We start from the raw sequence: 15,156 nt of genomic DNA, 5'->3' as shown, positions 1-15,156 counted from the left end.
TGAAAAAAAGATCTCTAGTAGAGTTCTCCAGGTACATGTGCTTGACTTTATACCATTACCATTTTTATCAATGATTTAGATCAAGGCAGAGCATTCATGCTTGTCAAATTTGCGGATGACACAAAACTAATTCTTTGGATGATAGTTAGAATTCAAAAAGGTCTTGGCAGAATAGAACCTCAGGTCAAATATAATAAGATGAAGTGTTATAGAGATTAATATCAAGTCTTACACTTGAGTTTAAAAAAATCCAATTCTACTATACAAAAGAGAGGGAGAGGGTCATTGGTTAGACATCAATTCCTCTGAAAAGAATATTGGAACTTTAGCAGATTAAAGCTTAATATGAGTTCAAAATGATATCACAGGCAAAAAAAAGCTAAGGCAATTTTATGCAGCATTAACAGAATCATAAAATTTTAGCTGAGAGATTGATAACAATGTGAAATAGCACAACCCAAGCACAGATCCCTGATGCATTGCACCATAGACCTCCTTTCAAATTGACATTAAGTCATTTGTGACTATTCTTGAGTCTGGTCATTATGGCAATTCCAAATTCATCTTCTTATACTTTTATCTATTGTACTTTTATCAAATATTTTGCTAAAATCGTTGTAAACATCTGCAGAATTCCTCTAATCTACCAATTAAACAACATGAACAACAATCAATGAAGAAAAGTAAAAAAGACTATTCCAAGACACCAGACACAGAATGGAAAGGAGGGGAGCATACTAAAAGCAATAAAACCACAGCCAGATCTATGCATAAGCATTTATATGATGATAATGTTGGTCCTTCTTTCTTGAAGAAGACCATGACAACAGGGAGGGAATGCCATGACAAGCACACGAATTGGTTTTGAGTGAGGAAATGCTGTGCTAAGTCACCAGCCTGATTTTCTCCTTCAGAATTATCTGATCCAATGGTCAGAATGAATCAGGACAACTGGAGATGGCTTAAGTAACTTGCCCAAGGTCACACAGCTAATAAGTATCAAGAATCTGAGGCTAGATTCCAACTTCTATCCTCCTGACTCCAAAGGCAGTGCTCTATCTACTGAGCCATCTAGCTGCCATAAGCGTTTGTATACTTAGACATTAAAGGACTACATGACCTAGCATACACAGTACAATTAAACCACGGCAAAAAATCTCTTTGCACTGGAGTAAGAAATCCACTGTGGGTGGTATAATGTCTAAAATATTGGATTAGGAATTGAGAGTTCTGTGGTTTTCTCGTTTAATGGATCCATAACCTTAGGTTTCAAATCCCTGAGTCTCAGTTTCTGCATCTGTAAAATGGGGATTCCTAGCCTCACTACCATTTGTCAAGAGAATCAAGTGATTTGAAAATTACTTAATATCAAAGAAATCGAAGACATTGTTATTATCTCCCTCCTCGCATTTCTCCTAACAAGATACCTGAGTCTCCTTTACCTTTACCATTCACTTTCTTCTGTCATCTAGGAATCTGTGCTTTAAGCATATTAAAAAACTTCTCCAGTCCTAAGGCTTCAAAGACTGCCTCCTTTTCTCAACCTTATAGGATTCCCAGGGGTTATGGATCCCCCCATTTACAAGTCTGTAACGCTTGAGAAAAGGAAGGGGGGAAAGAAAGGCAATACATTCAAGATTAGTGAGAGTGCTATCTTTTAGATTTGACTCGGGGAGAACTTGCTCCCATTCAAGGTCCCAGGTGCTTTTTCAAAAGTGTTTTCAAATCCATAACCTTCTTTAATCTTTACAATAAACTTTAGGATTGGAGGATGTTACCAGCCCTATTCAATCCATAGATGAGGAAACTGAGTGGAACTCATTTTGGAATGGAACTTTGGGCTTTTTCTCAAAACTAGCCAATATGAAGGCAGGAACAAGTAAGCAGGAAAAAGTTTCCAGATTTACTCCAGTTCCCAGCCCCTGACCCTAGGACCAGGACCACCCTGGGATGCCAGGAACCTGCTGGGGGCGGGGGGTGGAACGAAGCGGGGCGGGGCTGAGAGGGAAGGAGCTGGGCCAGCGGCTGAGGTCCCACACCCGCGATCCCTCGGCCCGGAGGGAGACTGGAGGGAGACTTGACTGAGAGAAGACTCACCGGGCCCAGACAAGTCCCGAGCCCAGGAGGTAGAGGCCTCCGCTGCCCTGACCCAGGAAGGTCCCAGGCTGGAGGCGCCGCTCACGCATCCCGGACCATGGGCGCACGGCTCTGAGCCGGACAATGGGGCGGCCGCTGACCGGGGCAGGGCTGCCCGGGATGCCCCAAGGGAGGCGGCGGCGGCTGCGGCTGCTGCTGCTGCTGCTGCTTCTGTGCCCTCTGCCAACCAGCACGCGCTGCCCCGACTTCTGCAGCTGCAGCCCCGACGGCGCCCTGCGCTGCCCCGACGCGGGCCCCGGCTTCACCAGGCTGTGAGTATCCTAGGGAGCGGAGGGAAGGGAGAGGGGAGATGAGGACGTGCCTCAAAGGTGGGCTGCAGCCCTGCATCAGCTTCCCAGAAGGAAGCACAGGTAGATTTGACTTCAGAGGACCTACTGCCACTCACGGGCAAGAAAGTCACCCAGCCCTCCTTGGACCTTAGTTTCTTCCCGGGTAAAATAAAGGCTAGATTAAGACCAGATGATCCTGCTCTAATTCCCAGGTTTACTATGTGCACTGGTTTCTTCTCTTTGGGGGACACCAAGCCCAAGGGTAGGTCCCTTCCCAACAATGCGAACCCCACAATCCTTCCGATCCCCTTTGCTTGTTCAGCCTTTATTTTTCAGGAGAGAATCTAAGCTTCACTACAACCTCCTCCAACTTTGTGTGCCAGGACATCAGGGGTTTCTGTGCTTCTCAGAACACTAAATTCAATCCTTCCTCCTAGCTGGAAAGGAATTGTGGGGCAAGAAACGGAGATTGGAGCGGATACTGTTGACTGAAAAAAATCAGAGCAAGGCTGGTCACACTTAAGCATCCACTTTCCCCAAGGCCAGATGTTCGCGTATTCTGTTTGTCCTCAGCTCCCTTCCACTTCAATTCAAACTCATTTTAATGCACCCTTTCCTCAGTGACTTTGTGATTTCTTTTCCATTTCCCTATTCAAGCCTGGTCTTTGAAATGCATTTTTATAGCATTCATTCACCTTTTTAGAGTGACTTTAAGTCACTAGAAGGTAACTTTTCCCAGATATATTTTATAGCTTAGTCTCAACTAGCAACACTGAAAGATTTTGTCCCTATTGATAGAATTCGGGGTACATGTGTAAAGGTATTTTAGAGGGGTGGAGGCACAACTGTATTAAATGATCTATTCCCCCCCCCAAAAAAATGGGAGAAGGCACAGTGTGTTTTAAGTTTAATTTTTAATTTTTAAATTATTTACATCTTCTGATAAAGTAAGGGAGAAATACCTAGTGAATGCCCTTTGGAAAACGCTCTCTCACTTCTTCCAGTTCATATATCATAAATATAATCTAAAACTTGAAGGGGCCTCAGAAATCACCTTGGTCAAGACAAATCTGAAAAAAGAAATGCCCTCTTCCACCTAGCCAATAAATAAGCATCCGTCTTTGCTTGAAGAACCTACCCAGTCCAGAGGCAGCCCAGCCTATTCTATGTTAACTCTAATTGTCTAAAACCTTTATCTACAGGTTTGCAGCTTCCAACCTTTGCAAGTAATTGTGCCCTCTAGGGCCAAACAGAACTAGTCTAATCCTTTTTTCCAGGTGACAACCCTTTAAATCCTTGAGGACTGCTAACATTTCTTCCCCTTAAGACTTCTCCAGGCTAAACATCTCTTGTTCTTTCAAATGATTCTTATTTGGCATTATTAACTCAAGGTCCTTCTGCCTCCTATTTTGCCCACTCTGGACAATTTCTCATTTATCAATCAATTTGGTTGATACAAGTTTAAAGTGACTACTATGTGTTCTGTTTACATTAGGGGAGGGGGGAACAGCAGAGACAAAGCGCACATATATAGGAATAGTAGAACCTAGATAAATTGGAATAGGTCCTAGATTTGTGATTTCCTCTGTAAAGGAAACTTATGAACAGAAAATTAAAAAAAAAATACTTCTCTTAAGAGAGCATTGCCTAGAGCATTAAGATGTTAATTGACTTGCTTAGGGTCCACAGCCATTCTATATTAAAACTCAGACTTGGAACCAGTTTTCTGTCCACTATTTTACATTGGCATTTATATACACACATAAATATAAACAAGGTAATTGATGGGGACAGAAAGTAGCAAGGAAATAGTTCATTTGAGCTGTTTTATCAATTGAAGCTCTCTCAAATCCTTTAAACCTTTTTTACCTGTAAAATGAAACTAATCACACTTAGCCTTGTAACTAAAACCCATTATAATCTTTTAAGGGATATAGGTATAGATATCTAGTTAAAACTATAAATATATAAATCTAGGTATCTATATTGATTGATTGATTGATTGATTGGTCTATACAGAGGAAAGTTTTATGTGTATGTGAATTTGAGAGTATCCAGGCCCCTGGGGAAGCTAAATACAGTGGGCATCAGAAGCCAAAATGTCAAAATCTGAGCATGGATGGAAATGCACACAAAGTCTGCAGAAGATTTGGGTGGAGGTTGGAACAGAGTGAGACTACCCAGTCCTTCCTCCATCTGGCCTGTACCTGGCTTTGCCCTTGGGAAGATCTTCTGGATGGTGATTGTTTCTATTCAGACTGTCTGTCCTCTATTCCATCCACTTCTTCCATGCTATCAGTGGGTCATATTTTCCCATTCTGCTAGCAATTCAGTTCTGCTTTTTAATGTCCTGTGGACTCAATTTTCTTTGTAGCATCACTGGGGCTGTTGAATTTCTCACAGTGACAAAATGTACTGTAAAGTCTACAGTATGAATATATGAACTATTTTTATTGTTATCCAGGTTCACAAAACAAGTATCATGGTCCAGGTATCCTAATTTCCAAACCAAGGTACTATGCATTTGGACAGAACAATTATTACGTTGAAAGCTATTGGAAGGGAGGGGAAAGTTCCTTAGAAGGTAAATGCAGTCAATAAATTTTAAGTGTCCTAAACACCTCAGACAGATTCAGTAGAATCAAAGGACCCCAAAAGTTGACAACAATGAGGTACTAAAAATGTATTCAGATCAGAATTGCCTATCATTACTGAGATAAGCTTATTGCTTACAAATACTTTAAATGGTAGCTTTCAAGTTTTTTTTTGCTTCCCTTTTCATATTTTATTTAAGTTCTAGGTATTTGAAACACAAAAATAGAGTTTAGAGACTTCTCCAGTGTGATACCAAGAAATGGCCTCCCACATTCTGGTTTATTTTAATTAGGGAAAGAAAAGTGAAATTGTAGACCATAAGAGATTTGATTTTAAATTTTTCCTTTTTTTTCCTCATTAGTTCCAGGCAACTAGAGAGAAAGAAAAAAACTCTCACCTTGCCCATAGTTATATAAAGATCTTTGTCTCTATGACAACAGAAAGGTTGATCTACTTGATATGGAAACAGCTTCTAAAATCTGTTAGTAGAAAAATGCTAATAATAATTATGGCACTTTATTCTTTGCATGTTGTACCTATTGAAAGATTAAACTCTTGACTTTATTAGAAGACAATATGATGAATTTTTAGAAGGATAAAAGGTACCCTGTATGCACTGCTCCACAGTAATGGAATGATGTCAGCCTCCTGACATCGTTACTGAATTCTTTTCTCTTCTTTTACTTTCAATTCATTTCATTAACTTAGCAACTTCTCTGTTCCTAGACCTGTACTGGGTACTCTGGATAAAACTAAGTAGAGTTTATTTTGGATGCTGTGATTAAAAAAATGCATTTTAAAAAAAGTAGTAGAAAGCCAAGGGAGATGTTGCTAATGCAAAGTATTAAATGAATTTGGGGAAAGGAAAGGTCAGCTTTTGGGCAAGAGAAATCAGGGAAGGCTTCAAGGTTCCTCTTCAGGGAACAAAGTTAACCTGAAAAGACTGACAGGCTTCTGATAGGCTGAGTGGATGGAAGTGGGGCATTTTAAGAACTGGAATAGAAGAAGTTATAGAGGTAAAAGTAAAAATGTCACAGACAGATCATTGTAGCATCTTTAATACATTATTTAATAATTGATTAATAATTCTTGGGAGGAAAGAGGAAGAAGGAAGACAAGTAGATTATTGGTTATTCTAGCCCCCAAATATTATTACCACAAGTTCATGATCCAAAGCAAGCTTATATTTGAAAAGTCTTAAGCACTTACTAACCCAGAATTGTACCATAGTTATTATCTCTCCCTAACAGGTTTTTGATAAAAAAAAAAAAATAGATGTGCCAGTACCATAGAATTGTGGGAAGATGGCAGTCTGTTAAGACCTTGAGAAGCCCAGATTCTCCCAAAACAGCCTAGAAAAGGTCTGAAAGTGAGCAACTAGTTGTTGTAGGGGATAGAGTATCAGCTCTGGAGTCAGGAAGACTCATCTTCCTGAGCTCAAATCTGGCTTTAGATACTAGCTGTGTGACCCTAGGCAAGGAGCTTGACCCTATTTACTCATTTCCTCATCTGTAAAAAAGCTGGAGAAGGAAATGGCAAACTTTTCCAAGAAAACCTGAAATGGGATCACAGAGAATTGAACACAACTGAATAACAAAGTTCAAAAGTGTACCAAAAGGAACAATTAAAAAAAAAACCAAAGAGAAATGACTAAAAGTTTCTCCAACCAATCATCAGTATGTGTTTATTTATTAGAACACAATATGATGAATTTTTAGAAGGTTAAGTGCTTAGGATGTGCTAGGAAACCTGGATTCAAGACTTGCATCCAGTCTAGCACATATTAGCTGTGTGGCCATAGGCAAGTCACAGAAATTCCCATTTTCCCCAGCTAACTTCCCAAGAAGATGAATTAAGGAGAAACTGATATCTGTATCTGTGAAATAAGTTTCTATGTTGAGAGTTCACACAGATACATACACAAGATGAAAAAATATTAACAAGTTTTATGCCCTCACTTATTGCCCACATTGCATCAATCCTATTCAATATCTTGAGTCTGTTCCCCGACTTTCAACCCACAATTCTACCACTCTAGGACCTCAATATATTTAGCATATCACAAGAACCTCCTACCTAACCACGATTTTCTGTGTCTTACTCCTCTAATCAGATCCTGTTTTCTATCATATTAATTCTATGTAGTACAGTTCTGATCATTTTACCCTCTTAATCAAAAACTTTTAGTGTCTCCTTAACGTGACATCAAGCTCTCAGTTTTTTGCATCAATCAGTTTTTCTTTCTATCTCCCATCACTCCCATCACCATTTACATTTCTTAGTAACATAAACTCCAGGCAAACTGATAGTGGAGTTCTCTATCAAAAGGTCCTGGGATGATAGAGGCAGCTAGGTGGCATAGTGAATAGAGCACCAGCACCGGCCCTGGAGTCAGGAGGACCTGAGTTCAAATGCTGCCTCAGCTGTGGGACCTTGGGTAAGTCACTTAACCCCATTGCCTTGCCAAAAAAACAAGCCCCCAAAACAAAAGGTCCTGGGATGAGGAAGAGAGGAGGAAGAAGGAAGTCAAAATTTGTCACTTTTTGTCTAGAACAAATGGTATTTCTTTTCTTGGATCCTAGACTTGAACTAGCAAAGTCCAGCATTTTGGAGAAAAGCAAACCCCCAAAAAATCAAAACACAGGAAGTCAAACAAAGAGATAGACCTCTTTGTAATACTTCTCATGGGTCTATTTCATAAGGTACTTGATAGCCTTTAGGGGGAGGAAAAGCAAAGAAAGGGACTGAATCCAATAAGATAAAACTTAATAAAGATAATTATAGTCTCATAAGTTCAAAACAACTTCACAAATACAAAATGGGAGAAGAATGACAAGAAAACTTGTGAAACAGATCAAAGGTTGTAGTGGCTTACATACTAAATAGGAGTCACTATGTGAATGGCAAATTTAGACTGCATTAAGAAATGCATGAAAAAAAACATGACAGATGGATAGAAAGCTGGTCTGGGAGAGAGGAAGACCTAGGTTAAAGCCTTCCTGTACTAACTCTGTGACCACAGAGCAACTCACTTAATCTTAGTAGCCCCAGCTATTCCAAGATTCCATGGTACAAAAAAGTTCTCATCCACAGAGAAAGAATTGTGTCATCTGTGATAGTGGAAAGAGTATCTACAATGAAAATTCTCTATCTGAATGGAATCACAAATTCAGGTGAATAAAATCATCCAAACCTCTTCCTGTTCCACTCCTCCAAAATCCCCTTCCTAGCCCCACAAAATAAGAGAAAGAGGAATAGTGCCCTGATGAAGAGACATAACAGATTTGTTGTATCTGTTTCGATCGGACCAACATATGAAGGTCACCACATTTTTGGAAAGGCAGGGACTAAATTCAGGTCCAAAGTCATGACAAGGGTAATAAGATCATGGCCTCTACTGGTCCCAGCAGGTAGACCAAGAGCAAGAAGTAGTCATTGTAAAAAAGGCAGGTTTAAATGTTGTTGGAAGGAAACTTAAAAAAAAAACCCTTCTTAAAAACTACAATTGTCCAAAAAGGAGACAGGAGACACACACCCTAACACTCCAAACTCTCCCACCCCCCACCCCACCCCCACACACACTTCCCCAGGATTCTGTAGAAGGGATTATAGGCTGTGCTTGATGGACTTCTTCTCTAAGATTCTGAGAGTCTATACTGTGGCCCATTAACAGGACATTTGAAAGCCCCAGTCAGACTTCCAAAAAATCTCACAGAAAATGCAATAATCATAATACTACAAAATTGCTTTTCAGTTTTAGATCCTTTGTCAACCCAGAAGGATGGCAATAATGCTTTGCAGTTAGAAGACTGAGGTTGTAGGGACACCTTTGACCCTCTTGTGGCTGTGTGACCCTGAAGCAAGTTACTAAACCATTCTGACCCAGATCCCCATGTAAATTTAGCAAGGTTTCATCTGTAAAATAGGGAGCTGGATTATATATCATCTCTAAAGTCCTTCTTGGATCTAACATTCTGTGATCACTCTTTTCTTTTCTGGTTATTTTTTTCCTGAATCCCAAAGCTGAAAAGCCAGAGGGATTGTTTTAAGTCCATGTTCTTACCCCTCCTCCCACTTTATCTCTTTAGACTCCTTCTCTTCCTTGAAAACAGACAAATGGTAACCTTCAAAACACTAATCTGCCAGGGTAACCACACAAGGATTTTTCTTCATTTGTGTTTCATAAATATCTCAAAATTAGGATTCAACAAGGATCCAACAACAAACCAACACAGTCACCTTGACAGCTGGGGAGTGGTTGACTTTTATACCTGGAAGGCTTAATTATATTGGGGTATAGCATTATTATTTTGAGTGGGCCTTGTCTATATATGACTCATATTTAATAACATTTTTATAGCAGATTTACCAAGTCCTTTTCTCACAACAGGTCTGTGAACTGGGTACAACTATTATTCTATACATTCAATAGAGAAAGAAACAATTTCAATGAATTGCCCAACACCATCAGAAAGCCAATACCATTCAGGTCTTTTGACTATATTCAGTTATGCCCTGCTACCTTGCAAAGTAATTTGTGCCAAGCACTATATGAATGGTATAGATAAGAATAAAAACTCTTGACATTCATGTAGTACTTCGAGGTTTACAAATGTTTTACATCTAAAGTGCTATAGGTATTCAGAGAAAAGAGAAGTTACCAGATGGGTAGGAGCAAAAGAACTGGGCTTTCAAGGATAAAAGTCTCATAGTGACATCCTGATAACAATTATTTGCTAAGAGTAGTGTTAGTCTTAGTCCAGAAAACCAGTTTTTCAGAACTATAAGTTCCTAAAGTGTAAGAACCAGATCATATTCTTTGTAGCTTCATCACCTGCCCACTCCACTGTCTTGAATATTATAAAAACTAAGCAAATATTTCTGGATAAATTAAAATATAAAGTAGGAGTGCTGAATGATATTCCCTAAAAAGTTCAGAAACAAACAGCTTCTGATCATATTATCCATTTTTTTCACCAGCTGGAGATATATTAGATAACATTGACCCAGAAAACATAGACAGAGATGTTCTGCTAATGATTCAATTAAAAAAAAAGGTAATCATCTTCAGGTACTGGATGCATAATGGTAATTCCTTTCCAAATTCAGCTTCAAACTTATTAATAACTTGTGATGCACTAAGTTGGAGCTAACTTTTACAAAATACAACTCTGCAAAAGTTTTAAGTGTCTAGAAACAGAGGCATGTAATGAAAGAGCATCCTGAAGCATATCTTCAGTGTCACTGACGTGACAACATAATGATATTCTCTGCTCCTGAAAAATACTTTTGAGAAATCATTACAGTTGATGCAGATGTTCCCCAGGGAGAATTCAACATATAGTTCTATTTACCAGAGTTATTCTTGTCATGTCATATTATTGCTGGAAGAGCTCTGGTTTGCAGGAGAGAAGGGTTGGAATGTTTTGTTTCTTTAAAAATTAGACATTAAATGGCTCTGTGAATGGTTGAATTTATTTACCATTTTTCTTCCAGACTTTTTTTTTATTTAGATGTTGTAAAAATGACTTGGAAAAGCTATTATGGAAGAGATCTTGATATAATTTTTTGTTCATATTATAGGGAATTATCTTTACCTTCTGAGGTACTGTAGAAAGACTATCCATGGTTGATAGTCAACTCAGTCAACCGAATATAAAAGCCAATGAAAGGGCTCTGATTGGCTCAATTCTTTGTAAACAGGGAGCTTACACAAGCCCCTGCTGTCTGATTGGCTCCTCAGAGATGAATTGTGTGTGATTAGTCCTATTTTACAGTTGAGGAAACTTAGGTCTCAGAGAGGTCCAGTGAGTTGATCAAGATTATACAGGCAGAGCTGAGACTCAAACCAGTTCTTTCCCACAGCACCAAGATGATTTCCCAAGTACTTTCATGAAAGACTAAGGGTAAAAGTTTTCTTTTCTTGACTTTATATTTCTTCCTGTTTCACAGGTATTAGTGAGGCATTGTTTCTTAGCTACCCAGGAAAGACTCAGGAAGGAAGAGGAGAAAGAAGGTCTTCTACCAACTCTTGACAGCTTTACTAATGACTAAAAGTATGTGCCTGTCACTGAGAGTAGAGTTAATGGTTAATTATGTGGCCACAACAGCTGTTAGTAGTGCTGTGCCTTATGTGTGGAAACCAGGAACATGCCCAGTGAGAAAATTCATCCCCAATTAATGGGAATTCTACTCCAGAAGTAACCCTACTAAGGTTTCCCTTCTTGGGGAGAATGAGGGAGGAGAGAGGAGAAAATTCTGTGACTAGAGGTAGACTGGACAGCCTCAGGGTAAGCAGCCCCAAATCTAATTCAATTCACTACAACAAGTTTTCATTTCAGCACTTTCTCTGTGTCTGCTCACACTGACTGGGTACTGAGAGAAAAGGAAAGGTGCAAAAATAATAATAAAACTATTCATTAATTCAATTCAATTCAACAAGTATTTATTAACCCCCTACTATATACTAAAAACTGTATTAAGTCCTAAAGATAAAAAGGCAAATTACAATGCCAGAACCCCCTGAGAGATTGGAGATGTCTATTCTCTAATGCTGATGGCTCAAGCCCTCATTCCAGGGTGTTCTTATCAATGTTAAATGCTGGTGATTAGTACCCCAGTTTTAATTTAACCAACTAATTTCAATTATATTTTACAAAGGAATATATAGCAAGAATAGAAACCACCACCCCAAACACCTTGTGGCACATTTACAATTATTCTATCTCCATCCTGGTTATAGTAGGTTTAAACAATCAAGAATCAGATCCTTTACCACATGATGAGATGACTGAAACCAGTTATAGAATGTCTATACAGGCTACACTCTCCAGAAAACAGGCTCCCCAATGGACTAACCAGATAGGTTGATCACACTGCCCATGCTCTGAAGATGGAATTCTCAGTGGTCAATCCCCTGAAACATTAACAAAAAGATAAGGATTCAAGAAAGTCTGATAGAATGATTAGAAAGAATATAAAAAACCAGAAGGAAGGGTCTATTGTGGAGGGGCAGAAAGAAATAGAGTAATAATCAGAGAAAGGAACTTCAATGTAGGCAGCCTATAACTCAGAATTTCAGGGTTTCTGAATTGAGTCATAGGGTAGTAAAATGTCATGCCCTTCACTGAGGCAAAGGTAACATTGATTAGAGTTTCCATTCCTGAGGGGGAAAAAAGGTATAAAAAAGGTTATGGGGAAGTCATGTAGATAAGAATGCTTGACTCAAATCAGGAAGATCTGAGCTCCTCACATCTGAGGAAAATGTGAATTCAGATCTTATTAGCCATGTGTCCCTGGTCAAGCTACTTGACCCTTGTTTGCTTCAGTTACCTCATCTGTAAAATGAGGATGATTTTAGCTCCTACTTCCCAGAGTTATGAAGATAAAACAAGATATTTGTAAAGTCTTTTCAAACCCTTAAGTACTATATAAAATATCATTTCTAATATTATAACTTATTTTTGTTAAATTACAATAAACAAATATTGGCTGAGTACCTATAACAAATAACATAGTACTATGGTGAGGGAACATAAAGCAATCATTGTAGATGCTGAACAAATCCTTGTTGATTAATTGATTGATTGATTCATGCCTCATGAATTTTACAATTCAACATGGGTGATGGAATATAAACATGTGAAATGTTACATAATTACATAAGTGATAAATGACAGGTCAATACAGAAATGGAAGAAATGTCCCCAGATGGTACATGATTAATCACCCAATGAATGTTTTAAGAATGAATTTATTGACACTCAATTCCCTAACTTAGCATTATAACTTCTCACTCTCAATTTTAATAAAGTACTAGAAAATTTGCAAAGTACTTTTCCCTCACAGTAACCTATGTACCATGTGGCACTTATTTTCCCCATTTCACAGACAAGAAACAGACTCAGAAAGGTTAAGTAACTTCCCTAAAATTAAAAGTCAAAGGCTCTGACATCGAGAATATGTCAAGACCATGGACATTTACCATGTTAAATATTAGGAGAAGAGATCACTGTGGACTAGAGTAAGCTGAATAAGTTCCTTAGAGGAGAAATAATATGAGCTGAGTCATAAAAAATAAAATACTGTTTCCACACTCTGGAAGTGTGTAGTGCTCTTGGAGTGTCAAAATGTACACACGTGAAACTACTGAAAAATGATCCATGCCAACTTGCAATTGGTTGACAAGTTGGATGGTCCAAATAGACCCATTCTTGATGAAGCATGTTAACCTTTTGTGGGTATCACATCCTCTTTTAGATCTTCACTAACTATTCCTTTAAGTGATGGGCTCTTAAAACTTACCAGGAATTAAAATTAATCAAAGATCCTAGAATTTGCAGACTCCATTCTTTTCTCTTGAGTCTCATTCAATTCATGAAATTTCTTTTGAACACTTTCTATGTGCCAGACATGATGCTAACAGCTAGAACTACAAAGAAGGATAAAAAGACCCCTTGCCTTCAAAGAGTTCAAAATTACAAAGAGACAACAGGCAAACAACATATGTGCATAGGTGATGTATACATAGGTCTTCTCAATGTATATATAGGTCTTCTCAATGAAAGCCATTAGCCTTCAGGGAGGACCAGGAAAGACCTCTTGCAGAATGTAAACTTTGAGATGAAGACTTGAAAAAAGGCAGGGAAGCTAGAGGCAAAGACAAGAGAGGGAAGAACATTTCAGGCATGGGGTGAGGGCAGCTGATGAAAAACCAAAGATTATTTGGGGAGTCAGTAGATGATATCTTGTATTCAAGAAACAGCTAGGGGCGGCTAGGTGGCCAGGGCAGCTAAGGTGGCACAGTGGATAGAGCACCGGCCCTGGAGTCAGAAGTACCTGAGTTCAAATCTGGCCTCAGACACTCAGACACCTAGCTGTGTGGCCTTGGGCAAGCCACTTAACCCATTTGCCTTGCAAAAAACCTAAAAAAAAAAAAAGAAACAGCCAATTCTTTCATCTTGAAATGTAGTGCATAGAGGTTTGAACTTACCAAAAGAAGTCAAATTTTCTTTTACATTCTTACTTTCTTGGGTTTCACCTACCCATTCGACATTTTTGTTCTGTCCTCTCCAGCATAAAAAGAATGTGTTGGCAGAAAAAAAAAATCCAGAACCAAAATGAGAGCTGAGCTGTTCAGGTTTCTCATGATTAAAAGTAATCTTTGTCCCATTTACACTGAATAATAAGCAATTTTATTGGCATTTTGATTCTCTTCTTTTCTCTAATATAGAAAGGGGGGAAACCTTTCCCACCTTCAATTCAATTAATATTGAGAGTCATTCAGACATTAGTCTTAGAGGACCATGTGACTATTATGTATTCATTTCATTGCCTGCTCTTTAATATACCTTCCACATGTCTTTAAAATCTAAATTCCATTTGCCTAACAACAGGTTCCCAAGAGAATTCTTTTCCCCCTTCATTGGGATTGTTTTTCTGTGTCTTTGAGGTCTTATTCTTTGTTAAATTTATTTTTAATTTAGGTATAAACATTCTTTTTTTAAAAATAGAAAGTTTGGGGTGGCTAGGTGGCGCAGTGGATAGAACACCGGCCTTGGAGTCAAGAGTACCTGGGTTCAAATCCGACCTCAGACACTTAATAATTACCTAGCCATGTGACCTTGGGCAAGCCACTTAACCCCATTGACTTGCAAAATCTAAAATAATAAAAAAATAAAATAAAATAGAGAGTTTCAGATTCTAGTTTGGAACTAGACTAGTTCACAAGCAGTTCACAACTCCACCAGCAGTTTATTAGTGACCTATTTTCCCTCTATTATCTGTCATTTTTTCTTTTAAGTTGTTTTATCCAATCTAATAGGTGTGGGTGATACCTCAGAGTTGTTTTAATTTGTATTTTTCTACTTAATAATGATTTTGATCAGTTTTTCACGTGACTATTGATAGCTTTGATTTCTTCTTTCTGAAAGCTGCATGTTTGTATTCTTTGACCATTTATCATTTGGGAAATGGCTCTTATTTTTATAAATTTCAATCAATTCTCTTTGAGAATCTTATTCTTGGGGCGGCTAGGTGACACAGTAGATAAAGCACCAGCCCTGGAGTCAGGAGTACCTGGGGTTCAAATCCGGTCTTAGACACTTAATAATTACCTAGCTGTGTGGCCTTGGAC

At 38.5% G+C, this 15,156-nt stretch overlaps 1 protein-coding gene across 5 annotated transcripts in view; it reads left to right on the top strand.

Moving 5' to 3' along the window:
* Positions 1-2,049: 2,049 nt before the first annotated feature.
* LHCGR (luteinizing hormone/choriogonadotropin receptor) overlaps positions 2,050-15,156 on the top strand; it is a 75,536-nt gene continuing 62,429 nt past the window's right edge. For all 5 annotated transcript variants that reach the window (XM_074205609.1, XM_074205619.1, XM_074205627.1 and 2 more), the window contains exon 1: positions 2,050-2,408. In XM_074205609.1, coding sequence (XP_074061710.1) covers positions 2,221-2,408 — 188 coding nt within the window. In that variant the 5' untranslated portion in view covers positions 2,050-2,220. The remainder of the gene's footprint in view (positions 2,409-15,156) is intronic.

This window comes from Macrotis lagotis, chromosome 1 (genome assembly GCF_037893015.1).
Source record: "Macrotis lagotis isolate mMagLag1 chromosome 1, bilby.v1.9.chrom.fasta, whole genome shotgun sequence".
In the NCBI taxonomy this organism is placed as follows: Eukaryota; Metazoa; Chordata; class Mammalia; order Peramelemorphia; family Peramelidae; genus Macrotis; species Macrotis lagotis.
The sequence above is the reverse complement of the archived record's forward strand: the minus strand, read 5'-3'. Positions and strand labels throughout refer to the sequence as shown.